The sequence below is a fragment of the Marmota monax genome, unplaced genomic scaffold (genome assembly GCF_021218885.2).
Source record: "Marmota monax isolate L192 unplaced genomic scaffold, Marmota_monax_Labrador192_F-V1.1 WCK01_AAM20220418_F8-fsc00004, whole genome shotgun sequence".
In the NCBI taxonomy this organism is placed as follows: domain Eukaryota; kingdom Metazoa; phylum Chordata; class Mammalia; order Rodentia; family Sciuridae; genus Marmota; species Marmota monax.
The window spans coordinates 30,810,708-30,837,362 of record NW_026692881.1 but is presented as its reverse complement, the minus strand read 5'-3'; the positions used below and the strand labels follow the sequence as shown (position 1 = coordinate 30,837,362).

General features: G+C 39.0%; 1 protein-coding gene across 4 annotated transcripts in view; it reads left to right on the top strand.

Moving 5' to 3' along the window:
• The window catches only part of Shtn1 (shootin 1), a 96,534-nt gene that overhangs the window by 44,577 nt on the left and 25,302 nt on the right, over positions 1-26,655 (top strand). For 3 of the 4 annotated variants that reach the window (XM_058581328.1, XM_046450387.2, XM_058581329.1), the window contains 6 exons: positions 4,224-4,370; positions 7,549-7,702; positions 9,698-9,797; positions 14,937-15,019; positions 22,506-22,615; positions 25,539-25,592. In XM_058581328.1, coding sequence (XP_058437311.1) covers positions 4,224-4,370; positions 7,549-7,702; positions 9,698-9,797; positions 14,937-15,019; positions 22,506-22,615; positions 25,539-25,592 — 648 coding nt within the window. The remainder of the gene's footprint in view (positions 1-4,223; positions 4,371-7,548; positions 7,703-9,697; positions 9,798-14,936; positions 15,020-22,505; positions 22,616-25,538; positions 25,593-26,655) is intronic. The other variant, XM_058581327.1, reaches the window with a different exon arrangement.

Genomic DNA, 26,655 nt, shown 5'->3' with positions numbered 1-26,655 from the left:
ACCCTTATTCTTTTGAGAGTCCACTTTCACCATCTGTAAAATAGATACTGATACATAAACTGAACCAAAAGGATTTTAGAACCAAATGGCATGATTTTTAAGAAGTATTTTTTAAACTATAAACTGCTCTATGGGAGGAAGGAATTGCATTTAGTGGCACCCATCACTTGTGATGAGAAGCCTGGCTTGAGTCCACCTGTCATCTGAGATAACAGTACCACGGAATCCTCCTCTCTCTCCAGCTTCTCTCTGCTACACTCACTACGTGAGTTGATTCTTCCACTGGCTGTGGAACACCACCATCTTGTACCTCCATCGTCTCAGCCTCTCACCAATGTGATGATTTTCCTTTCATGTTAGAGATAAGCTTTGAGCTTCTCTAGTTCTGACTCTGTTGATATACAGTCATTGGGTGTCCCCTGGCTCTGGGGATGGTTTCCAGGGGAATGAGGAATCGCTAGTTGGTTCAAGTCATGGTGTGGAGCTGATCTGCAGTGAGATCTCCAAGTTGTTTAAGTATTTTGTATCTGTGTGTATAACCTGGGGTGAAGGAAAAAGCTAAGGAGGTGTGAAACAGACCGAGGGAGAAGAATCAAGGCTGTAGACGAAGACAGGGTTTTATGGGAATGATGTTTGAACAATGAGATTATGGTTTTGTGTGGGGGGTTTTTCTGTGCTTGAGCATAGCTGTGCTAGCAATGAACTCTACACAGGGTTAACTCCAAGTACATCTGATTTGAAATATTATGATTCATTTTATTCAGAGAGTTTAATGAAAGATGAGTGAATACTGTTCTTATTACTGGTAGAAAGGAAAACAGAATTGAAATGTGTTAGAGCCCTGTGGAAAAGCTTTAGCAGAATAAATAATGCAACCAGATAAACAGTGGAGGGGGTGGGAGGGTGGGGAGAATGCAAAGACACCTCCATTGCAAAACTGAAAAAGAGAGACTGAATTTGACCCAGATGCCAGGGTCTTATCTCAAGACATTTTCAATTTTCCATGTGTTGTTTGTAAAATGATGTTATAATACAAAGCAGCTCAAAGAAAACTCAAAGGCGGTGCAGCAGCAGAGGAGATAGATAGGAGAAGCAAGACTACAGCAAGAGCTTGGAAGTGAATGATTTACTCAGCCATTCAGCTGCTGGGCCTTATGCTCTAGCAGGAGAGCGAACGTGCTGCACTGTATTAGCCTGGAGTGAGGAGGAGGACCTCTGAAGAGGGAAGGCCAGAGGATTGGTGCTTATGTTACTGGTGGCATAAACATCTAGCGTTGATCTACAGAATAGTGAGAAGAAAACTTTTTTAAAAAATAGTGCTCGACTGGAGCCAGTATGTTTTCCTCTGCCCATGGCTTGCAGATTCTCAGGTTTTCAGCAGACAGTTGCTGCTAAGAGACACATGGCTTAGTTTAGCACGAGGGTCTCCCTCTTTTACATTTTGTTCTTAGTACCTGTAGCAGCATCTGATTGCACTAGACGCTGTTGACGTGATGATCAAATGCTGAAGAAAGCAAGATGAGCTCTGCCCTTTTGGATTTAGAGTCTCGAGCCTAGAAATCCATTTTTAAAGTTTATTTACTTTATATTTTTAATTGAAAATGGGATATTCGTACTTGTAAAAAACACAAATCAATCCTCAAATGTATGATGACTCCTACTCATACTAGTTCATTTGAAAAACACAATTCCCTTCAACAAAAAGTCAGATGTTTTCTTAGCTGTGTTAAGTTTTTAAAATTTCATCAACATATTCAGAAATTTTAACAAGACTTTTGTATAATTAAAAAAAATTCTTTTTTGCTCTTCAGTATAGTTTTTTCCTTTTCTAAGATACAGATGCTTTATTCTACCTGTATTCCCAGGAAACTATGAGACTGTTACATGATTCTTTTTTCTTTTTGAATACTTTAGATATTTGAGTATTATTTTGAAAAGAATGAATTAAATTAACAACATAAGATTTTTTTTCATTATTACTCTTTGAAAAGATTTATAAAACTTCTCAGAAATTCTTATTCCTGCAGTGTTATTCATCTGAAATGAAACCAGCTTCCTGATTTGAACCAGCAAGTTCTTACAGAGCTGAAAATCAAATTCATTAGTGTTTGGTGACTGAATTCTCTTGAAATATTTTTTATTTTTAGAAGAGGAGTTATTTGAATTTTTTTATTTAGGCATCTTGAAGTTCAGAGAAGATAGTCTAATGAGTGCTTTTTTCAAGTTATTCTTGTTATTAAAGGAAATCTTCTATATATGTCTTCCTCTTACAATACTACTGTTCAGGGATTATTGTGAGGTTTTGCAAAAGGAATTCATGTTATTAACAACCTTGACTTGATGTCACATGTGTTGATGACGCAGTGGAGGTGGTTGTAAATCAGGCGATCCTGAACAGTTTTCCAGAGCACTGCCTGGACGAGGAGCACTCCTTTTTGCCAAGAGAGAGCCAAGTCCAAAGCTATCGCCCTGCTATCTTGATGGGCAGCTTGTGCCTGCTTGGTTTTACTGCTGGGTGGTCACCCTGCTGGCTTGGCCTCAAACACACCTGGTGGAAGGAAACCCCAGGTCAGTGGCTGTTTGCAGGCCCCTCCTGCTGACTGCCTGAGGCACTTTCTGAGGTGGGCCCGGGAGCCCAGCTAATTACTTTTCAAGAGGGGAAATGTATAAGAAGGAAATTATTATAATAATAGCAATGGTAATCAGAAATAAATTACTTTAGTTAGACTATTGGTCTAAAATTCTAGGTACTGTTATGAACTATTGATTACTCTTCTGTACTTTCAAGCCTCTAGGCTCCTTCTTCCGTAGCCCTGCATGCATGTGCACATGCACAACTCATGCTTACTCCTACAGAGGTGAGGAGTCAAGTGGAAGGATGCAGATTTCACATACTATGTATAATTCTGGATTTACCTGTTTGGCTTTGCAGAGTTCTGGTTTTTGCATAACACTGTCAGAGTTGAGTGAGCTTTTCATAAATCCTGCACAGGCAAAGAGTGCTGGCTTCAGACAGTTTTTCTTCCTCATAGGAAGATTTAATGGGAAGACAGTGTGAGCATTTTAATATACTGTGTTCACAACTTGATTTTGATTTGGAAATCAGTACTGACCAGGGATTAAGTTTAAGGCTTGCATTGGTCATTAAAGCTGTGGTCTTTCCATATGAAAGTTGATAGAAAGTAATTGTTTGTCCTGAATTTTATTCGCTGACTTTTTCTGTTACATGATAAATGGAAGTTATTGGACAAACGAATATGTGCTGTACAGAAAGTCATTTTACATACAGATCTTACCATTAAGTTAAAATGTTTTTTTAAAGATGCTGTTAAGAATCTGAAAGTGTGAAACTCTACTGTTTAGAGATTTCAGAGTTTGTGAAACATTTTGTGCTTGGAATCACCCACTGGCCAACTTGGATATGGTATTAAGGAAAAGAAATAATAGGTGAATAGAAAGTAATGTTTTCAATCATGTAAAGTTGTGAGAATTAGATGAATAATAGTGTAAGTTGTTTATAAAATGCTCAGCAAATAGGATACTAACTCCCTTCTCCCCTTGTCTTCCTACTGTCAACTACTTTCATCACTGGAGGAGAAAATAAATTGTCTTAAAATGTTAAGTCTAGTAAATAGCAGGCATTAGGCAGGTGGTTAGGAATCTGAGCTTGTAAATCAGACAGATATGGATTTAAATCCTGGTCTTGCTATTTATGTGTGTCCTTGGGAAGGTCACTTAACCCCTCTGATCCTCAGTAGCTTTATCAGTAAAATGGGATGACAGTCTCTACTTCACAGTATTGGCCTAAGTAATGATTATAACTATGGGTATCATGTAGCATTTAGTAAAGATTATCTATTTGTATCAGAAGTATTTAACTCAGAGTTGATGTAAGGATTAAAATATTCTGTGGAGTATTTGGCACAAGAGAAGTTCTCGATATTATCTATGACAGTAATTGTATTTTAAGGCAATAATAAAATATTAGTTAAGGGGTAGGATTGTTGTATGTATGTCCTCTTTGAGGCAGATGAAGATATGAGGATTGTATAAATGTTGGAAATGAAATCTTAGCAGTCACCTCCTCCATGACTGTTACACAATTCAGGACTTCCCTTTGATGTCTGAATAAAAACTCCACATATTTTCCTGTTGCTTAGGTTGCAGTTGAGGACATGTGTGGAATTGGTTGGTATGTATATTTTTGTAATTAACTTTTGCAGATGTTCATAGAACAAAACAAGCTAAAGAGACAAAGCCACCTTTTGCTTCAGAGCTCTGTCCCTGACCAGCAGCTTTTGAAAGCTTTAGATGAAAATGCAAAACTTACCCAGCAACTTGAAGAAGAGAGAATTCAGCATCAGCAAAAGGTAACAGATTTTATTATGGGGGCTGAGACACACACACACACTTACACAGACATATTAAAATGAGAGCAGTCAGTCCAGTCTTTTATAGTTCCATATTGACCTTAGTTACTAAGTCCTTCCAATCATCTTTTGGGAAAGAATAACTACCGAATTAATTTATTGCCCAATTGAAATTGTAGCACGCTTTCTTTTTTTTTGGAAGGGGGTACCAGAGATTTAACTTGAGGCACTCAACCACTAAGTCACGTCCCCAGCCTTTTTTTGTATTTTTTAAAATTTTTTTATTTGTTTTAATTAGTTATACATGACAGTAGAATGCGCTTGTATACTTTGATATATCATACATAAATGGGATATAATTTCTCATTTTTCTGAGTATACATATTTAGAATCACATTGGTCATACAGTCACATACATACAGTAATAATGTCTGTTTCATTCTATTATCTTTCATATCCCCACATCCCCTGCCTTCCCCTCCTCTCAATTCCCTCTACCTAATCTAAGGTAGCACTATTCTTTTTTTTTTGCATTACAATTCTTTTAATACACATATATACCACAATTTTTGTATCTCTGTTTGTATATAAAGAATGTTGACACCCAATTCAAGTCATCATACATGTACTTTGTATAATGATGTCCATCACATTCCACCATCCTTGCTAATCCCCTGCCCCCTCCTTTTCCCTCCCACCCCTCTTCCCTATCTAGAATTCATGTATTTCTCCCATGCTTTCCCTCCCAATCCCACTATGAGTCAACCTCCTTATATCAAAGAAAACATTCAGTATTTTTATTTTGGGGATTGGCTGATTTCACTTGTATTTTTTTTTTAGAGGCAGGGTCTGATTCAGTTGCTAGTTCCTTGCTTTTGCTGAGTCTGGCTTTGAACTCATGATCCTCCTGTCTCAGCCTTCTGAGTCACTGGGATTACAGGCATGCACTACCACATTTGGCCTTGCAGCACACTTTTGTAGACTTTATAAAGATCTTGGAAACAGTCATTGAAGAATATTCTTGAAGAAGCAAGGGGAAAGAGCTATGATTAAAAAATGTCTCTGGTGATGCACAGTCTAGAAATCTTTTTTTTTTGGGGGGGGGGATGGAGAAGAACTTAACCAGTTTTTAGAGATGACATACATGAGGATGGTGTATTAATCTCACAGAGCTTGCAGGGCATAGTTCTTATTCAAACAGGGAGAGAAAGAAAAATCCATGTTAGTAGTAATGATTTGCTTAGAGAATTTCTGATTGTACAGCTTTGCATAAATGGATATGTATAAAAGTCTTCCTCTGTGGTTATTTCAGTGCACAAGTGGAGGTCTTCAGCTGACCTTTGTGCTGGACAGAGAGGACAGTCATTGTGGTTGGTGAGAAGGAGCAGGAATGAGGTGGAACAAAGACTTGCAAATTAAAGGAGCTACTTAAGGAAAATCACACTAATATCTATACTACTTATAATGTACCTAGCAGTGAGGAAAGGCTGTGAGCTTCTGTTTGTATTCACCTGTCAAATTCTCACTGAGCAACAATATGGACATGTAATCCTTGGAACTTCTCAAGTTTTCCCCAAGGTAGTAGTGAGGTCTGGCTGATGTTTTGTTTCCTCAATAAGAAATGTTGTCCTAGGTATGGAGAACCTCTTGGTGGACAGGTGGTGACAGCAATTGCCCCCAGGGAAAGAGGACTAGGGAACAGGTGGGAGAGAAGGAATTTCTTTTTTCCTGTTCCATGATTTCAAATACAGAGAGGGAGAAAATGTGTTTGTTCATCTTATACTGGAATGCGCGCATGCGCGCACACACACACTTTTTTTTTTTTTGGTACTGGAGATTGAAACCAGGGGCCCCAGGGGTGCTTAAGTACTGAGCCACATCCCAAGCCCTTCTTATTTTTTTATTTTGAGACAGGGTCTCACTAGTTGCTTAGGGTCTTGCTAAATTGCCAAGATTGGCTTTGAACTTGAGATCCTCCTGCCCTCAGCCTCCTGCGCTGCTGGGATTACAAGAATTTGCCACCAAGCCCAGTTTGTGCTGGAATTTAACCTTTGGTTCTGAAAAGTTGAACTACTTATAGTTTATTTTGTATATAATACATGCTTGCAACCTACAGACTTGAACTGAATACAGGACTAAATTGGTTTTGGAAGAGGTAGAGATGCTGAAGTTAGATAAGAGTTAGGAATGATGTAGCAATTACTACTTCCACAGTTGTTATACTGAACATTTATTTTGGATAATCTTTCATGTATGTGGCTTAAAATATTTCCTTCTTCTTGACAAATTCCCTAGGAAAATCAGTAAAAACTTTTAAACAGCTGTATTCTTTTTGCAATTATAAAAATAGCATATGGTCATTAATAATAAATTTTTGAAATATAGAAAAGTTAAGATTAGCATTACCCAAGAATATCATATTTTGGTGCATATCTAAACTTTATATAAGTGGACAATTTAATGAATATATGTGTGTTTTAAATGGAATCATACCATGCATAGTTTTCTATAACCTGATTTTTTTCAGTTCACCATTCAGTATATAGTTAGTTATATGATTTTAAATGGCTGCATAGTATTACATTTAATGACACATCCTGATATCTTAAATCATTAGAGAGACTGGTAGACATTCAGGTAATTTCCAGCCTTTCATTGCTGCTATAAGGAACATTTTAGTGAATCTATTTGTACATTTTGTATATTTGAGTTTTTTTTTTTTAATTCCTCAAAGAAGTATTACTGGATCATAAAGGCCTTTGGGTCTTTTCTCTTCTTTTACTTTTTTTTTTTTGAAATGGGGTCTCAGTCTCCTGAGCAGCAGGAACTATAGTCATATACCATCATGCCTAACATTTTTTTTTTAACTTATTACCAAATTGTGATCCTCAGGGACCTTTTTAGCTACTACTTAAATTTTTATCTTGAAAATGAGCATGAAAGTATATGAATCTATTTTAGGTATTATTTTACTTTTGTGACTCACATTTAAAAATTTAAGTGTTTGGTATATAACTCCTTAGTAAGTTTATATGAGATCAAAGAACCGGTAATGATTTATTATCAGAATTTGTGTGACTTTAAGATGGGTTACAATCTTTCTGTAAAGCCACATGAAAATTCCCTACTTGACAACAAAGGAAAACTTAAAACCACATTGTTTGTTTCTGATTTACAGGTCAAAGAATTAGAGGAACAACTAGAAAATGAAACACTGCACAAAGAGATCCATAACCTCAAACAGCAACTGGAGCTTCTAGAAGAAGATAAGAAGGAACTGGAATTGAAATACCAGAATTCTGAGGAGAAGGCCAGAAATTTAAAGCACTCTGGTAAACTTGTTGAGTAGGCTCCTCTCTGTCTCTGTTCACCTGTGGATCTCATGCCAAGGACAAAACCTGGCGTTTAGTTATACTGAATAGAAAAATGCCAAAATTTGTTTTTCAATCCCTTCATTTCTAACTATGACCATTCAGCAGAATAGTGTCTATAATCCAGTCCTTCACAAATATTTAGACTTCAATTTGGGACATGGAGCCTTTGTGAATATCACGTACAGAATTAAGACATAAAGATGCCATTAGCATGGGGAGACCAAAAATGTCAGCATTTCTCAGGGCTCCAGAGGTCAGTGTTCATTAAGTACTTTATTTTGTTCATTTTAGAGTGCTTTTTAAAAAGAATTAAACTTTTAAAAAATAATACCTTCATCTTTGGTGCTTATACTCCCATTTGTCTTCGGTGTCTAATTATACACCTGAAATAATACTTCCTGTGCCACACCTAACAATGAAGTGGGCAACAATATATATATTAAATGGAAAAACTTTTAAAGCACCAGGGGATGCTTAAATCAAAGGATTTATTCATTCAGGGCTGGAAGGCTTAGCAGGAATGTGCAAGTTGGATTACTACGCAACGTAAGTCTAAGTCTCTGTGAGAAGGTGGGTAATTTAAGAAGGCAGGGCTATTCGCTTTATAACAGCTTCAATATTCGCTTCAGATATTTTTGGTTAATTTTATACTAGAATTTTGAAATCTGCAGAAGAACCATGTAGGTTTTTTTCCCCTTTTAAAAACATTCAATGCTTTTTAATCCACAGAGAAAATTGATTGCAATTTGTTTTATAAAAATTGATCCAAAATTAAGAATTTTTCCATTCTTTAAAGCAAATAGTAGAGTAACCAAGGCCATCTTTATGATGAATGGAAGTGGCAGAGATTTAAATTCAATTTAAATGCTTTTATGTAGAATCTGCTGTGTGTGTACTCAGTCCTACTCCAGGGTATAAAAAAATATATACAGAAGAAAAGAAACCATGCCTTTTGTCTTTGATGATCTCAGAATCCCTTTAAAGAGAGTGAGGCATGCACAAGGAATAACTAGAGGATTCTTGGTGTTGAGAGCTTGGTCCACACTGCCTATTGTAGTGTGTAGGGGAAAGCAGAAGTCAGTCAAGGACAGTATGCGCTACCTCTGGGTGCACACAGTACTCCGTGGTATCTGTCACCCATTAACCCATATGACAGGATTAGCATCTGTATGTAAACATTTTTTTCAGTGCTGAGGATGGGCCTAGGGCCATGGGCTTGCTCGGCAAGTGCTGTACACTGAGCTGCATCTCAAGCCCTGTGATATACATTTAAATTGAGCTCCTTAAAGCCAGGAACACTACTGTCTCCAATAACACTATTCATGGGGTCTTTTACATTGTGGGTCCTTAATAAATGTGTCTCATTAGTGACTTGGATGAATAGAATGAATACATTATATCTCCAGAATGCTCTTCAAAAGAGCAGAAAGTTTCTGAGTTACAGGCATTTAGGAATGTGAATCTGGTTAAAATCAAGGACATTCGCATTTACAATAAGTTTCTGAAGGAAATTAAGCGGAGGAGAGAAGTATGCAGCTATTAAAATCCATCACTAAATGTCATCTTTAAAAGTAACTCTTGATCCACACACATTTAAAGTCAAGCGTTAACAATTTCTTAGTGTTCCAGTAGTATGCGCTCCATTGTTACAAATATTTCTTCAACCTACTCAATCCTTACTTCCCACCCCTTAGTTTTGAATTTTTTTCTGAAGTTGCATATGCAGGAGAAAGACTGTACCATTTTGTTGTACCAGATGGAAGACCTTTCTCGTCTTAGTGATAGACTAGATAATGAACAGTTTTAAATGCCTGCAGTTTCATATTGAAATTTCTAACTTTGCCTCAATGAAAAGTACTTGATTTTGAGGGAGGTCATGTTTCTTCTTCTACATGGATAAAAGATGTTAGGTTGCTTACTTCTGTTCTGTTTTGAATGCTTGCCTCTGTGCAGTCGATGAACTCCAGAAACGGGTGAATCAGTCTGAGAATTCAGTCCCTCCTCCACCTCCGCCTCCACCACCATTGCCCCCTCCTCCGCCCAATCCCATCCGGTAAGTGCTAGAGGGACTGCTGTGGCAGTGCTGGTGGTCGCCTTTTTCTTTTGAATACCAGCTTATACTGAATCATGACAGGGTTGGTAAAAAGCGTAAAAGAGTGACAGGTGCTTCTCTTGGGAAAAAAATTAAAGACCAATGTATTATTCCATCCTTGTAATATGTAGAGTATTGGCTTTAAAAAAAAAACAAAACACTTGGTAAAGAAGTTCTCATGGCCAACGTGTTCATCTGTTATTGACCTTGAGATTCCATGTGGGTGTTCCAAACCCAGGATCTAGAGTCTTGCTTTTTTAATCTTGGATACTCCACTTTAAAAATTTCATTCCATGACACTGGGATTTTCTTTGTAAAATTCCTGTAGGACCAAGGAATGTCTCCAGGATATTTTCATCATTTTCTCTCACTAATTTGAATTTGAAAAGTTGTAGTTGATTTACTTATTTTTAAAATAAAAGTACTGAGCTAATACCTAAGCCCACTAATTGTCACAAACTAGTAATTAATCTGGAAGTGCTTGTTCTTTTTAATCCTTAGCCACATATTTAAATTTTGAATAAGGCTGAAAGAGGAACCTTTTATAAGGAAAATAATTTACACCTAAATTATTGGGAAAGGAAATGACATATGCAGACAGGAATTCACTGTTGACCAAGGTACATGACAGTAGTGAAGTGCCTCTCTGGAGCATTATGGACTCAGGAGATCTAGAGTCATTTTTGGCCTCTGTGGTTCCCCAGACTGCCATGCACAATTAGAGAAGACAGCCTACCTGCAGTGGTGACCACTTGCCTCCTCAGGCCACAGCGTTAGGTGCTTTGTGTACTTTATTCCTGAACAAATGGCATTTAAACTTTTGCAAGATTTTTTAGCTTTCATTAACTCATGCGATTTGTTTAATCCTTTCACACTGAGAGGCCATTTGTTCCTGCTTTGCACCTTTGCTGATCCATCTGAATAGAATGTGTAGCATGTTCCTCCCACATGACTATGAAAATGGAACTTTGCCTTTTAAAAAGATTCTCATTACTTTTCCTTACTGAGTAGGGGATGACATAATCTACTTGAAGCCATTGAAGTAGCTAAGGCTAAATAATTTTTACACGTGATCGATCCAAGAGTTAATTGAAAGAATTTCAGGTATTTTAAATTCTTTCTCTCCTGGGTAGCTAAATCTGTAGGAGATATTCCAAATTTGACATTTAAAATTAGACATTCATCACTTTGATCTTTCTCTAAGGTCTAGAATTTTGAGCTGATAAGAAAGGTCACTTCTCCGAGGAGGGAAAACTGTTAAAAAGCAATTACAATCTTGCTGTTGGCCTGTAATTTTTAGTCTCAGAAATGTTGAGAGCCCCTAGAATTAAAAGTAAAGTATTACCTAAATAGAATTTTTTTTTCCCCCAAAGAGTACTTTACAAATAGACTGAGAAATGGATATAAGTTCAGGACTTTGTATATCTCAGACATGAACTCTTTCATAAGCCTCTTTCAATACAATTTTTATTGAATAATATGAATGGCTTATATTTTAAGATGAGTTTAAATAGTAGAGGAGATAATTTTCAGAAATTTTTTATGCATGAGAAATACTTTTTTGTCAAAGAAACATATTTGCATGTGTTTTAAACGTTTTGATGGACTTCAAACCTGTCAGTCAAGGTTTTCCAACTTTGTTCCTGAGCCATGTGCTTTATTTACCCTGGTATAGATAATAGGTAGAAGGAAAAGTGTGTGGGGGGTTGAGGGCTAAGACCCATGGCTTAAGTGGCTTTATTACCTTTTAGGAGGAAGAGGAAGAGGGCATACCTTATTCATTTTGTATCAGAGGAGTATTTTAGTCAGCTTTTTTGGCACTGTGACCAGAAGACCTGACAAGAACAATTAGAGGAAGAGAAGTTTCTCTGGGGCTCCTGGTTTCAGAGGTGACAGCCCTTAGATGGCTGATACCGTGGCTCTGGTCCCAGGCAGCACATCAGGGGAAAGGTGTGGAGGAGAAAAGCAGCTCAGGACATGGCAATCAGCAAATAGAGCTCTGTACACCAGGAACAAAATGTGTGCCCCAGTGACCTACCTCCAGCCAAACCCTACCTCCCTACACTCATCACCCAGTTAATATTCAAGTGGATTAACATACTGATTAGGTGAAGGCTTTCATAATCCCATCATTTTACCCCTAAACTTTTTTGCATTGTCTCACTTAGGAGCTTTTGGGGAACCCCTCGACCTAAATAACAAGGAGTGTAGGAAGGACAGGTCCTGGACAAGTATGGTTCCTAGGGAGAGGGCTGGGTACATTAGTTAGAATTCTCCAGACCCAGCAGGAGGTGTGTGTACAGATGTAGATGTCAATAACTATAAACAGAGTCATGTGTTGTTAACAATGGAGATTCCATCTGAGAAAAATTCAAATTAAGACAGTTTCAATCTGCAAACATCATGCTGTATACTTACACAAACTAAGATGGTTATGATGTCACTAGGCAATAATATACTCTTTTGGGAGCATCACTGTATATGTGATCTGTCATTGAAACATTGTTATGTGGCACATGACCAAGTAGAGTCAGTCATTCATTACAAGGAACTGGCCCAATGTAGTTGTGGGAGGCTTATAAGTTACAAGATCTGTAGGGGAGTCAGCAAGCTGGGACCATAGAGAAAGAATGGTAGTATAGTTCCACTCTGAGGCTGGAGCCCTCAGAACCTGTGGCATAGTTCCATTCCAGAGGCTGGCAGACTCAAGATGCAGCACGTGGTGATGGTTCAAGTTCAAAAGCAGGAAAAGGTTGATGTTCCAGTTTGAAGAGTGTCAGGCAGGAGCAGTTCTTCCTGACTGGGGGAAGGGCCAGCATTTTTGTTGTGCTCACTGTTGGAAGAGGCCCCCTACATCAGGGAGGGTAGTCTTCATTGCTCAGTCTTCTGATTAATTAAATGTTAGTCTCATTTAAATCATCCTCACAGAAACACCCAGGACACCTTTGATCAAATACCTGGGCACTCTCTGGCCCAGTCAGATTGACATACACGTGTTCTGTAGTTCATAGGATATGTGTATCTTCCACTTCTAACAAGAACAGTTCTTGAAGAACTAGGAGGTGGAAATTACCATTGAATAATTCCATGTAGGGTGACAGTTGCTTGAAGCTTGATATGGTGAAACTGAAATGATGATGCACAGAGGCATAATTTTCTTGCCTTTATTAAATGAACTTTTGTCTTGTCTACATATGTGTCCTGTAGGGATAGAGAAAGCATCGTACCTTTCTTCACTGGTGGTAAGGGTCACTGCTGACACTCCTATTAACAAAAGACAGGCTAACAAGAGATAAGCATAACCAATTTACTTATGTGACACAAATGTCTGGAGAGTAGAGTCCCAAAGACCCAGGGGAAACTGTTGATATGCTTAGGTTTAAGGAGGAACAGCCAGCCACATGGAAATGTGACTGGAGGGAGGGGTAGGAGCTAATGGTAGTAGGCCGAGGAGGGACCCAGCAAGGCCTGTGTGTTCGATCGTTCCTGGCCTCTGTAGCATTCCTTCCTCTTGAGGATAAGGTAGGACCCCTCTGAATGAGAGTGTCATGACCTATGTCAGACAAGTAGGTCAGAGGATCTCGTTATGGCTAGTTCCTACATAGAAAGACCAGGAAAGGTAGAGTATTATTGCTAGTTTCTGTGTCCTACCTACCTTCTGGGAGAAGAAGAGGGGCGGGAGACAGGAGGGCAGCAGAAGGTCAGAGAGACCCTCCAGGGCCATCTCAGTGTCCTTCAGTTTAAAGTACTAAGCATGCCAGGGTGCTGTACTTTGTAGTAGTGTGTTCTGAAACCCAGTGGCCTCTATACTACTATAAATATCAGTGTGGCCTGTTGTTGAAGTTTGTGTAATTGGAATTTTCATATGTCCATTATGTCTTGCTCTTCTTACCCCACAATAGATTCTGACTCTCCATGTTATATTGTGTGACTGAGGTTCATTCCTATGCATTGATATGTAATCCACTTGATGAATGTCTCAAAAGGTGCTTATCCATCATGGTGCTGATGGGCATTTGAGTCCTTACCAGTTCAGGGAATTATAGAAATTCAGTGTGACATTCTTGCACATGTATCCTAGAGCACAAGTGCTTGCTTTCGATTCTGTGAAGTCTGAGGTTGTGGATTATCTGGATCACAGGATATGTACATTTTCAGCTCCACCAGATAATGCCCATTTTCCAAAATGGCACTATCAGTGTATATACCCTTGTGGTTTGAGAATTCTTTAGCACCAACACTTGATCTTATCAGACTTATTTTTTTTCATACTTGATGAGCAAATAGTGATATCTCAGTATGGGTTTAACTTGTGTTTCCCTAAAAATTAAGGGAATCAGACAGCTTTCTTGTTTGTATATCAGAAACTTGGATGTCCTTCTATAGTAGCTGAATATTTTTGTCCATTTTTTTATTGTGTTATCTGCTGTTTTCATTGATTTTTAAAAAATTATTTTGTAACTTATCTTTCTTAGTCCTTATAATATCCTTTAACACATGGAGGTTTTAAAACTTTAATGTGGTTCAATTTATCATAATTTGAATTTTATGTACATTTTAAAAATAGGCTAGAGAAACAGTGGTCTAAATATATTTTATCCTTAAATAATTGGTCTATCGCATGTAGATTCAGATATTTTTATGCCAATATTTGACAAGTAGAGATTTATTGATAACATATACTGCTTTTTTATATGAAACGTTTCCTAATTCTCTCATCTCTTCTTTTCCCTAAAATGTAGTAAATCAGTAGCCATTTCTGAATTTTACATATGAATTTTTACATAGTGAATTTTTTCCTGTATCTGTTTTCCTTTGTAAATATGTATGCATTGTCTCAGTAATCATAGCAGTCCCTTCCTCTGGTGATTACTTTGGTTTTGCACAGAAAGGAATGAGACATATTTCTTTCCTTCAAAAAGATGAAAAAATTTAACAGTATCAAAAATGAAAGTAGACTAGGTAAATTCTGTGTTCATGCATCTGCAGAAGAGTTGGACTTTTACTGATTATTTAGGATCTGTACATTTTTATCTATTGGATTGTATGGTATATAATAACCTCCAGTAAGATCTGTTGGTCTTTTTCTTTTTACCAAAGATCCCTCATGTCCATGATCAGGAAACGGTCCCACCCCAGTGGCAGTGGTGCTAAGAAAGAAAAGGCAACTCCACCAGAAACAAGTAAGCATCATGTCCATCGGGGTTACCTTAAGCAGTTGGTGATGTCAACTTTTCAACAGTTCATACATTTGTCAAATGAATAGTGTGACTTTGTGAACAGGTTTTTGGAAGAGTGAAAGCATCTGTAAGAGTGAAGCAGGTGGCTGGGGGTAGAGCTCAGTTGGTAGAGTGCTTGCCTTGCATGTACAAGGCCCTGGGTTCAATCCCCAGCACCAAAAAAAAAAAGAATGAAGCAGGTGACTGTCTTTGCCTTCCTGCAGCCGATTGATTGGAGGAGATAAGTGCATGCACATGGCACTCTAATGGAAGGTACACTGGGAAATATGTTTTCATTAAAAACCAAGTGCTTTGGGGTGTAACAGGGAGTGATCCCAAATGAGGGATTAGAGGTAAGACTTTGTAGAATTGATAGCAAGCGAATGGGACTTTATCAGGGACTTAAGAGTGGACTACAACAGTGTCAGGTACTGGAAATGTAAGATATAAAAGTCACATTCCACTGTGACTACACATAGTATGAACAAGTGACCATCTGTGCAAATATGTGATTGTTTAAATACAGGTTTTGGCGGGTACAGTGGAGGAGGAGTACAGGTTTCTTGGAGGTTATGGAGTGGACCACTGGTGTCAGAGGTGATGCTCAAGCTGAGTGGCCATACATTTAGGACATCGGGGTGAGGTGTTTAGGGTCAGTGCAGTCCAGGTAGTAAGCAGGATGTTCAAAACTGCAAAGTGAGGTAGGAGCTCGGTGTGCTAGAAAACCAGGAGAGTACTGCTAAGGTTGCAGCATGGGAGCCGGAGAGGAGGACTGACAGTAGGCAGGAGCCAGATTCTGGAGGCTAGAGAGAAGATTTTGGAGTTTCTCCTAAGAGCAGGAGACTTTTTATTTTTAAAATATTTATTTTTTAGTTGTAATTGGACACAGTACCTTTATTTATTCATTTATTTTATGTGGTGCTAAGGATCCAACGCAGGGCCTCACACGAGCCAGGCAAACGCTCTACCACAGAGCCACTACCCCAGCCCTAGAGCAGGAGAACTTTTAAAATAGGGGTGTAACATGATGAGGTTTGTCTTTTCTAAATTAAGGAAAAAATCACTGTCTGCAATAAGTAACAGAGAATAGACTGTAAAGGACAAGAAGAGATTGTAGCCATTCAGGTGGATGTTGATTGTGGCTTTGATCAGATGGTGGCATGATGGATGAACTCAGGAACTGCTGAGAGAGGCAGAATACACAGGACTCTAGAAGTCATTGGAGATGGAGGAATAGAAGACAGCACCAGTAGACAGAATGGAGGGAGAAGATGCACAGAGCTGTCAGCAGTTTGGGGGCAGCCACTGTGACAGCAAAGGCTTAAAATTGCAGGGCCAGACCTTGCTCCTTTTGTTAAGGTTTGGGCCTTCCAGGAAACTGAGGCAGCACACAGGCCCCCCTTCAAACTCAGATTTTTGTGATCAAGTCAGAAAGATTACAGACGTGTCATTCAAAATAACAAGCATGAGTTTATTGAGGGGACAGGAAAAGGGAAAGGGGACACTATCAAGGGAGACATCCTCTCAGGAGAGGGATAGCATGCCTCTCCTGAACTCTAGTTTTATTGGGAATTCCAGAGAAGTTTCCAGAGAGTCCCGCCCAGGTCCACCTCTTGACTTGTGACTGACAGCAGAATGACATCAGACTTTCAAGTCCCCATTGCCATGACAACTCTAGGTCACTTGGCCCATGCTGACTGGTTCTAATTGGATTCTTAACCATACATTCTTACAGATTTTATGATTAGGAGGAACTATCTTTATCTCCTTGAGTTCAGGAATCTGATCTGTGAAAAGAGTCACAAAAGTCTCCCCCTTCAGGGTAATTTGGGTTCCTTTTTTTTGGTACTGGCGATTGAACTCAGGGGCACTCGACCACTGAGCCACATCCCTAGCCCTATTTTGTATTTTATTTAGAGACAGGGTCTCACTGAGTTGCTTAGTGCCTTGCTCTTGCTGAGGCTGGCTTTGAACTCATGATCCTCCTGTCTCAGCCTCCTGAGCTGCCAAGATTACAGGCATGTGCTGCCGTGCCCAGCTTGGGTTCCTTTTATCAGCATTATTTGGGGCCTACTTTTCTCCTGCAGATAACAGGTAGTCTGCTGAGGAATGTGATATATCCTGTCCACTTAAGCCAGATAGGGCTGCAGGTAAACTGATTTTTGGAAAAGAAAACATGTGGAGATCAGCACAGTAGGCCCACTTTATGGAATTATCCCCTTAGCCTCCTGTTCCCACCACTCACTTCTGTCCCTATCACTTTAGGCCTGTAGAATCTGACCTATTAGAAAGCATCAGCATTTGCCTAGATGGAGCCCAGGTATACACATGAGCTCCTTCCAGAACCTCTTTTCCCCACTTCAGGCCAGCTATTGCATGTCATTGATAGTGTGACAATTTCTGATCATAGATCTAATTGTGTTGTCCTACATTTTATGACATGCTTCTCCTTGCACCAGCACAGAACCCACATTTTATATTCTGCCTATAGATTACTTGTGTGTTCCAGGAGCCTCCTTCTCCTCTTCCTACTAATTAGTATTAATAATACAAACGAATGACTCATTAGTATGAGTTACTATAACATTTCACTTTAATTTTTTCTTTTTTTTTTTTTTTTTGGTGGTGCCAGGGATCAAACCCAGGACCTTGTGCATGCCAGGAAAATGCTGTACCACTGAGCCACATTCCCAATCCGACTTCATATTCTTTTCCTTTAAGTATTTAATGTCTTCCACTCTGGAGTCTGGTGTTGGAGATATTTCCAGTTACTTATCTGCACCATGAGCAGATTACAAGCTTTTTGCAGGTTTACTCTTCTCTGCAGCTGCCCACAGCACTCATGGTATTGAATGGGTTTGGATTTAGTCTTTTCTTTCTGGTCAGGAACCTTGCAACACCAAAACAAATGAAAGCTGATTTCATCTCTGGGAATTGGCTTTCTATGCCTGCTTCCTGCTGCCCTTTGGAATCTGTTCTTCTGCATGTTTACGGGACTTTGAGGCAAATTCTGTTTTGCAAGAGGCATTGCAGGAATCCAAGCAGTCCTGAGGCCTTTGGTGATTTCCAGGGCAGCTCTGCTCTTGAGTTGCGGGCTATTGATTTTGCCTGACACAGGAATGAAAATTTTTTTTCATATTTTTAGGGGAACAATTAGTATATTTTCAAGGAGGGCAGTCAGAATAGAATGTTTTTTCCTTCAAAATAGATCACATTGTCTTGTCAGTCTCAACAAAAAATTTAAGTATTTTTAATTTAAAATCTTCCTAATTAAAAAACGTATTCTAGAACTTCTTAACCCTCAGCATCAGGAGCCATAGTATTTTCCTCATGCAAATAACATTTTATTAACAATTGATGAAATGTGGCAGTATTTCCTCCCACATCCTTGAGCTATTGGATTGTTATTTTGGGAATCTTAAATAATTACTGACACAGAAGTTGCTCATGAGATTTTTGCAATGAAGAGACCTAAAAATTATGCAGCTTGAATGACATGTACTGTAGCTAGAGGTGGCCAGAGCAGCATCCTATCTGTCTGGCAGAGTGGTTACTGATAGTGTCTCCTTAATTGTGCACATGGTTATTAAATATACAGTGAACAAATGCAGAGTGTCAAATGTTAGGATCATCTGGGACATGTTGGGATTCTCATTTATAATGTAGGGACTGTCACACTATCACTGTGTTTTCTTTCTTATGTCAGTACTGTATGATGGCTTTTAAAATTTGGTTGATAAGGTTTTCAGAACTTATGAGTGGGGAATTCCTAGGTTTTTTCCCTTAGAAAGCTTGGTAATAAATTAGGTCAGTGGAATATTTTAGTTGTAGTTTTAAGATCTGAATAAAATAAATTATTATAAACTTTGAAATTAATAGCCCTGATTTTTTACAAGAATATTTAGTAGGTCAATTCTAAGATTTCAAAGTTATGCCTGCAGTTTATGATATATTTCAGGAATTAATTTGTTGATTTTGTTTTAACCTCTTTGTGCCTCAGCTTGCTAATCTCTATAACAGGCATAATAGTACAGTAGTCCTTCTTTTCTTTAGTTTACTTTTCTGTATTTCAGTACCCTTGATCAACCACAGTCTGGAACTATTAAAGGAAAATTCTAGAAACAAATATAAGTTTTAAATTGCTTATTTAAAGTAGTACTGTGATGAAATCTCATGTTCCCAGTGTATCCACAGTGTATATGCTACCAACACAGTGGAGAGAAAAAGACCACATTCATATGAGTTTTAGTACATTATATTGGTACCATAGTTCTGTTTTTGGTTATTATTGCTAGGCTTTCACTATGCCTAATTTAAACTGTATCAGAAGTGTGTATATATAGGGGAAAACATAGTATACAAAGGGTTCAATACTTTCCAAGATTACAGGCACCCACTGGGGGTCTTGGAACACATTCCTGTAGGTAAGGGAGAAATACCATAATATCTATTTTATGGAGTTTTTCTAAGGATTTCTGGGTCTCATAACATGAAAAATGTAGGACCCAGCACATAGACAGTACTCAAAATGGTAGCTAAGGATAATGGGCAAGATAGCACCTGCCCTATGGGAAGACAAGGAAAGTGCTGATTTCAGTAGGTTCTAGTAATATTGTAGTTAAGTGAATTTCTTTAACTCTGTGACCTTACAGAAAATTTAAATTTATTCAGCCATATTGTGGTTTTTTTTTTTTTTTTTTTTTTTTTTTAGAAATTTTGTACATCATGGCATAATGCCATGAGGGTTTTTTCTTTTTTTCTTTTTTAAAAGAAAGTTAGCAAAATAGAAAAATAATCCTGTGGGATTTAGAAATTTATTTTAGCTTGTTCTAGGTAGTAACAGAAGATTTTATTGAGTAACAAGGTGATGGTTTCATCTGTGGGTTTTTTTTTTCCTCTCTTTTTTATTTTCTTTTGAGGAGCTAACTTATTTTTCAAGTGGGTCTTAAAATTTAAGCCCCAATTAATTACATGTAGCTTTCTGATCCAAGACTGACCTTGAAGCACTAACTCAAAGAACATTTGATTTTATTTTCCTGTGGCAGTTCAATAACATTAGACCTGTTGTCTTCATTTGTCCCTTTTCTTTAATCTCCAGTATCCTGCATATTTCTATTGTCCCACTGATTACATGCTTTTGTGAGACAATTACCAACTGCGTGATTGCAGAAAGAATTACAAAACATACCATGAGCTCTCTGTAGGCGATTCTTGCCAATTTATTAGAACTGCTTAATAGTTTAGAAGTTCATATAGATTGCTTTTTGCGATTTCAAAAACAGGGTCGGTGAGAGAGAAAGCTTGTGCAGCCAGCCTAGCTCTGCCCTTGTGTTGCGCCTGAGTAGGGAATCTGATAAGAGCGATTTCTTTTCCTTAAGACCAATTAAGCTTTTACATTTGAAAAAGGCTGAGAAATTAAAGCCTGGTTTATAATCTGTACACAATACAGATAGTGGCACTTCTCTGAATTATCACTATGATTCTGGCAAGCAAATATAAGAAACTACTTTAAATTCCTGCTATGTTAGATGCTGTAGCAGATTTGAATGGTGTTGACCATAATTCTCCATCTGTCTGCCTTAATTAGTTTTTGTATGGTGCATTTAATTGGGTTTCAGTCATTCCTTGCAGAGTGCTAATCTGTTTGTAGGCGGTGTTCCTATTGCCACGCAGCTCTTCCCAGTCTCACTCAAAATGGCAGCCTCTCTGAAAAATCAAATGTGTTTTGTAGCTATTTTCTCAGTTCCCAGGAATGAATCTCATACTCATGGCAGATGTGGGTTTTATCTCTCCTGATTTTGAACAGGGTCAGCAAAAGCACCAGAGTGTACAATAGAGATTCAGGTAGCGCATGAATGAGCCAGTGAACAAACAAATTTCACCCATAGCAATGTATTGTCTGTCCACCTGATGGTATTGGCGGACTATTGGAAGAAGATGCCCTTAAGGGCCCATGATTGATGGGCCTGCAGTTTTGTCACTTTTCATTTACTGGTGGATGTGTTCTACCTTTGGTGACCAGGTTTCCCATGTTGCCTGATAAAGATACTATTTTGACTTTTGAAGTGAAAATTGTTATTTGGATATTGAGAAATTTTAGTTCCCAGCTTTTTGGTGACTTCTTAGGATGACAAAATGCTCTTTGAAGTGAGGAGTGCATCAGCAGCCTGCAAGACATGGTGAGTGTGGCAGAGATGCCGTCATTGTGCTGCTTCAGAGGTTGGGGGAACCTCCTGACTCCCTCACTACTCCCCTGGGCACTCCTATATGAGGAAGGAATACCCGTAGTTAACCTGAGACCTTTCCAAAAGCACCAGCCAAAATTTAGGCCTCTGTGGCTCAAGGCCTAACACAAGTGCCAATCTGCTGGAGGGTACAGGTGTGATCTCCTCCTATTAGAAGCCAGCCTTTGGGGGTTATTTTCACTCAAATAGTAAAAATATTAATATCCAGTTAAAGCCAAAACTTCAGAGGTCATCTGTCAGTTAAGTCCTTGTCAAGTACCATTTGTCAGGCAATGTGGTATCTACTGAAGACACCGACTAGAAGGTCCTTATGAGACACCCCAATTTAATACATTGGCTGAGTTAAATGGAGATAAACAGAACTTCTAGAACCACATCAGTGGTGACAAGTGTTCCAAAGTGTTTCTGTGCTTTTGGCCAAGATATTCTACAAGAGAGAGGTTTAATGAACAGGTTTAAGCTTAACTCAGTTGCATTCATCTAGTTGATATACATCTCAACAGGTTTATTTGTTTTGCAGCAGAATAATTCAAAGGTTAGATAATAGTTGAAAATTTTAATCACATTTAATTACCTAATCACAATTATTTCTGGCTGTATGTTTTCTTTAACATAACGAGCTTTAAAAGACTTGAAAAGGTTTGTTTAAATGTTTCCGTTCCACATGATTCCTAAACAGAAGGTGGGAGTTTAAAAATAGATTTTATTTCTCTGCTATCCATCTTTTGACTATGGATTTCTTCCAATAAGCAAAACATCTCTTTGATCTTTTTTTCAAATAGGCTTTGGACTGATTTCTTTGACATAGAATGTATTGTAACTTATAAAAAAGAACTTTGAGGAAAAGATGAATGATTATTTGGAAAGGGACAAAGTCTCATTTTTAATATACCTAGAGATATCCAGGTTTATTCTTATGTTGATGAATGAACAAAATCTACTTTAACCTAGGTGAAACAATATTTACTTCCATGTTATAAATTTGATCTTAATCGGTATAAGTTTTACTCTTCAGATCTTTTAAGAAATTTTTTTTAAAAAACCATTTCTACCTGGTGACTGCTAACTTTAGTAAATTATTATGTTCAGCAACTGTCTGAAAAATCACTGTGATTAATTACATAGTGCAATCTTCAGTCACCAAAGATAGGAATTAGCTGTTTTCTTGTAACCTAAGATGATTTATGTCTGTGTTCTTTGAACAGCGGAGGAAGTCACGGATCTGAAGAGGCAAGCAGTCGAAGAAATGATGGATAGAATTAAGAAGGGAGTTCATCTTAGACCTGTTAATCAGACAGCCAGACCGAAGGCAAAGGTATGCAGTGGCCACTTGCTCCTTTCCCCTTGATATTTCCTTTTTTTAATGTAAAGATTTGAAAGCTACAGGACCAACTTTTGAGTGTCAGATAAGGCTAAGGTATCATGAAGGCTTTTTACTTCCGTATAAGCCTGTTTTGGGGGGACTTTTTGACCCTTGGTGTGAACCTAATCAGGATAGAAAGTAAGCCATGTATATTGCAGGAAGCTGCTGTCCCTTCTAGAGGGACTCTGATATGTACTGTCACATCAAACAGGGATTAACAATTGTGACTCCCTTTCCTTTCTTTGTCAGGAATCTGCTGAGTCCTCTGGGCCAGGCACTGGGCGATGAGGCAGTAGACAGAACAGACAGCACTCTTGCCTTCTGAGGCTCCACGTTAGTGGGGTCACAGGATAAGGGGAGAGCAGAGCTAAGGCAGTACAGAACTGAAGGAGCGAGCGAGGATGGTCTGCCTGTGCAGCCTGTACCTCATCTGCTGTCTCCTAACCCAGATGCAGCCAGCCCTCGAGGTCTGCCGAGGTGCTGAGTCCAGTCAGTACTGCTCCCCTCCCTATGTGTGTGTCACCCGGAAAGAGACCCAGTAACAATTCTTGACATTTGTCTTGAAAAATGTTCTTTCTTTTCCTACTTTGATCAGGTGTGAACAGACAGGTTTTCTCCCTTCTTTCTCTTCCTTTTCACCAGACTTTCTGGTTTTTCTCTCTTATACTCAAGGGTACCCCTCTGCACTTCCTGAATGTCTCCTGCTGTGGTGACTAGTAGTAATTCTGGTGAACTGTTAGTGACCATTTTGTCACAGGCAGGCAAGATACTCAGGCAAGGAAGGGTGGCTGTGGCATGGCTGTGCATGGGTAGGTGATGAAAAAGAGGGCAGAATGACAGCTCCAAGAGTGGAGGTGCACCTGGTGGGACAGAAACTTCAGCCAACCAGGCAGAGCAGGTCAGTCTGTGCCAATGACCTGGAAGCCGTTTCCCAAGCAAAGGTCACAAAATAAACCAGAAGGGAAGCAGTGTAGAATGACCATGTAACAGGTCGAGGGCTGGCATCAGGGCCCTGGCACTGCCACCAGCTTCCTTACAGCTTTTCCTGTACAAAATGGGGACAGCATCTGCCCTCTCTGATTCATGAGTTGTTGTCAGGATCAAATGAAATAAAATATGAAAACACTTTAGAAAATGCAGGGTCTGAGTGCCGCCTTAAACAGAATACGTTCTTACGACTTTCGTGTCACAACTATTATGGAAAGAATAAGCAAAACCAGACTATTGCTAGAGAAAAATGCAGTGACATAAAGAAGCAAAATTAGTTTAGAGAACAATGTTAGAAACTTCTTAAACCGTAAGCAATTTCATGTTCCACATATACCTTTCATTTTCAGAATATCACTCTGCGATCTTTCTTTTCTCCCATGACTCTTCCAGCAGTTATACATTGTTTAATATCAGTTCAAAGTTGAGAAAACATCCCTTATCAGTGGATACCGGGGTTATTCGCTGGTAACTATTAAACTGTGTAGACTAGGGCTGAGTGACCGCCAGGGTCACTGCTTGCTTGAATGTGGACTGCCTCCCCAGTGCCATCAGCGCTTTTCTAAGCCATCCATGTGAGAGGCTGCCAGAGGTGGCTGCCTCAGGGCCGCTCGTGGGGCGAGGCAGCACCTTCATGCCTCTCGCAGGCCAATTTGTTCAGAAGTTAGAGTTGAGATGTGCACAGCTTCCCTGCAGGAGTCCCACTGCCTTGGGAAATACTGACATAACTGCAGGGTCTTGAAGTTCCTTGACATTGCAATGGTGCCGATGGACAGCTGGAGTTGGTGTCTTAGAGCTTAGGCTCCACTGAGGGCGTTTGTGATTGACGGAAAACCCAGCCTATGGGAACTGAATGCCTCAGTCTGGTTTTTTTCTATCTTCATTTTTTAAAAAATTGAAATGGGATCTTATTTTTTTACTACCTTTGGAGGGGAAAGGAATGTGGTGTTATTGATTGCTTCCCATTTCTTGACTCTTTTTCTGGGCATGGGAGGCTCCAGGGTCCCATCACTCTATCTTGCCAAGTTTTCTCTTTATCTCAATCCTTTGTGGAAGGAAGTGGGAGTCAGGGGATCCGAGGCCTTTCCTGAGCTGCTTTTCATAAGGGCAGAGGCTCAATTTGCCCTCCTTTAAGGTAGTTGAGAATTCAGAGACTGTTAGGTATTGTGGAATAGGCAGAAATTACCCAGAAGTTCATTTAAAATTATTTCATTGTTGGTGTGTCCAGAAGAGAGCTGGACTTGGATTCTAAACACCTGCCTCAAATCCTACCTTTCCTCATGAGATGCAATAATTGGGCTGCCCCTCAGAGACCCTGACTGCTCTGGCAGCCGGGCATGCTAACATGTGAGCTGTATTCTTCCCAGTTCCTTCTCTCCTAACTCAGTCCTCTTGTGAGATTCATGAAACAAGACCTGCCAGTCCCTCCTGGAGCTACTGGAGCAGAGAGAGGCTTAGCCCCTCGCCAGCTCCCTGCTCTGCACCCTCTTCTCTTTCTTCCTTGCTTATGGCAGAGGTCCAGCCATGCATGTAGAGAACAGTTGATATAAAAAAATTCTGAGCATTTTGGAATCAAATCTTTCAAATCTGGTGTTTGCCAAATCTTTCCCATCTATGATGATAATCAAGAGGTACAAAATGATGTTTAGGAGATGGTAACACAAGCCCTTTTGTTTTAAATGTATAACTTCTAATTTTTGGTTCGATTCAAGCTTGGGAACATTAACATGGCTAATAGTTTTTCCAAACCTTAAGATGTAGATGTAATTTAAAATTATATAGCCGTACATTGCACCAATATAAGCTGTCAACAATTTGCAATACAAAATATCGTTGGTAATTTTAAACTGAATAACTAGTAATTTTTTTTTCCTTCTCAAAATTGCAGCCAGAATCTTCAAAAGGCTCTGAAAGTGCAGTGAATGAACTAAAAGGAATACTGGTAAGAATAGATACTGGTTTATTGTTTAATTAATGGATAAAGGAAAGGAAAATATTGTTACTGTCTATTTTTTTATGGTGATTGTTTTGGTCTGTTTTATTTCCATTTAATTCACCTCATTTCCTTCGACAGCTCACTTGATTGTACTTATGGATTCCTCTATCACATGTGCGAATAACGTATCAAATATCACTTTGCTCTTTCTACTCTGAAAGAGTGGTTACACTTCCACCAAAGTCATTGTTTCCTGTTCTTGCCCTCTAATCCTGGCATTGTAGCATGAAGGTCAAGTGTCTGGCCATATGTGGGGATCAGTACGTGTCTGTGAATAACAGCACTATAATAGATGGGTAGTGCTTTACGTGGAGAGCGCTTTCCCTTGATGGGTGAAAGTGGGATTCTTGACACCTACATGTAAACCTGAGCTCCCACCCAGATATGTTCATCTCAGGGTCACAGTCTGCTTTTTCCCACAGTTGAAGCAATTATTTAGTGAAAAATTGGAGGGTACAATAAGAGACCCTTTCTATATGCTAATTTCATTTTCTAAAGGTAATTCATATTTGTTGGAAGTGTGCATAACGTCCATCTCTAGTTCTATTTCTGTTTTCCAAAGTGGGAGCTTTTTCCAATGGAGGAAATTGTTGCCCTCTCCAAATGTCCCTTTCAGAGACAAATGCCTCACGTAGCAAGTGCTTCAGACACAGAGCTCTATTTTCAGACCCTGTTCCAGTCCCAATCCCCGTTATTTTGCACAGTGAGTCTGCGATGTGGGGGCCGAGGTGCGGGACTGATACGCCCCTGTTTGTTGTTACTGTGCTAATTATGCGTTGCACGCAGACATCACATAATGACGGCAAACAGAATTATTTTCATCAAGCGTGTCTTCAAACAGTAGACTTAACATAGAATGGCTTAATTAGTTTGCTTTAGTTTTAAGTGAGTGGGATTAGCCCTGAAGAGAGGTGTATCACTGGCTAACGGTGGTGGTCTACCTACAGAATCAAGGATTAAAACCACTGAAAAAAGCAATGTGGTTATTATCTAATGGCTTCTTTGATCA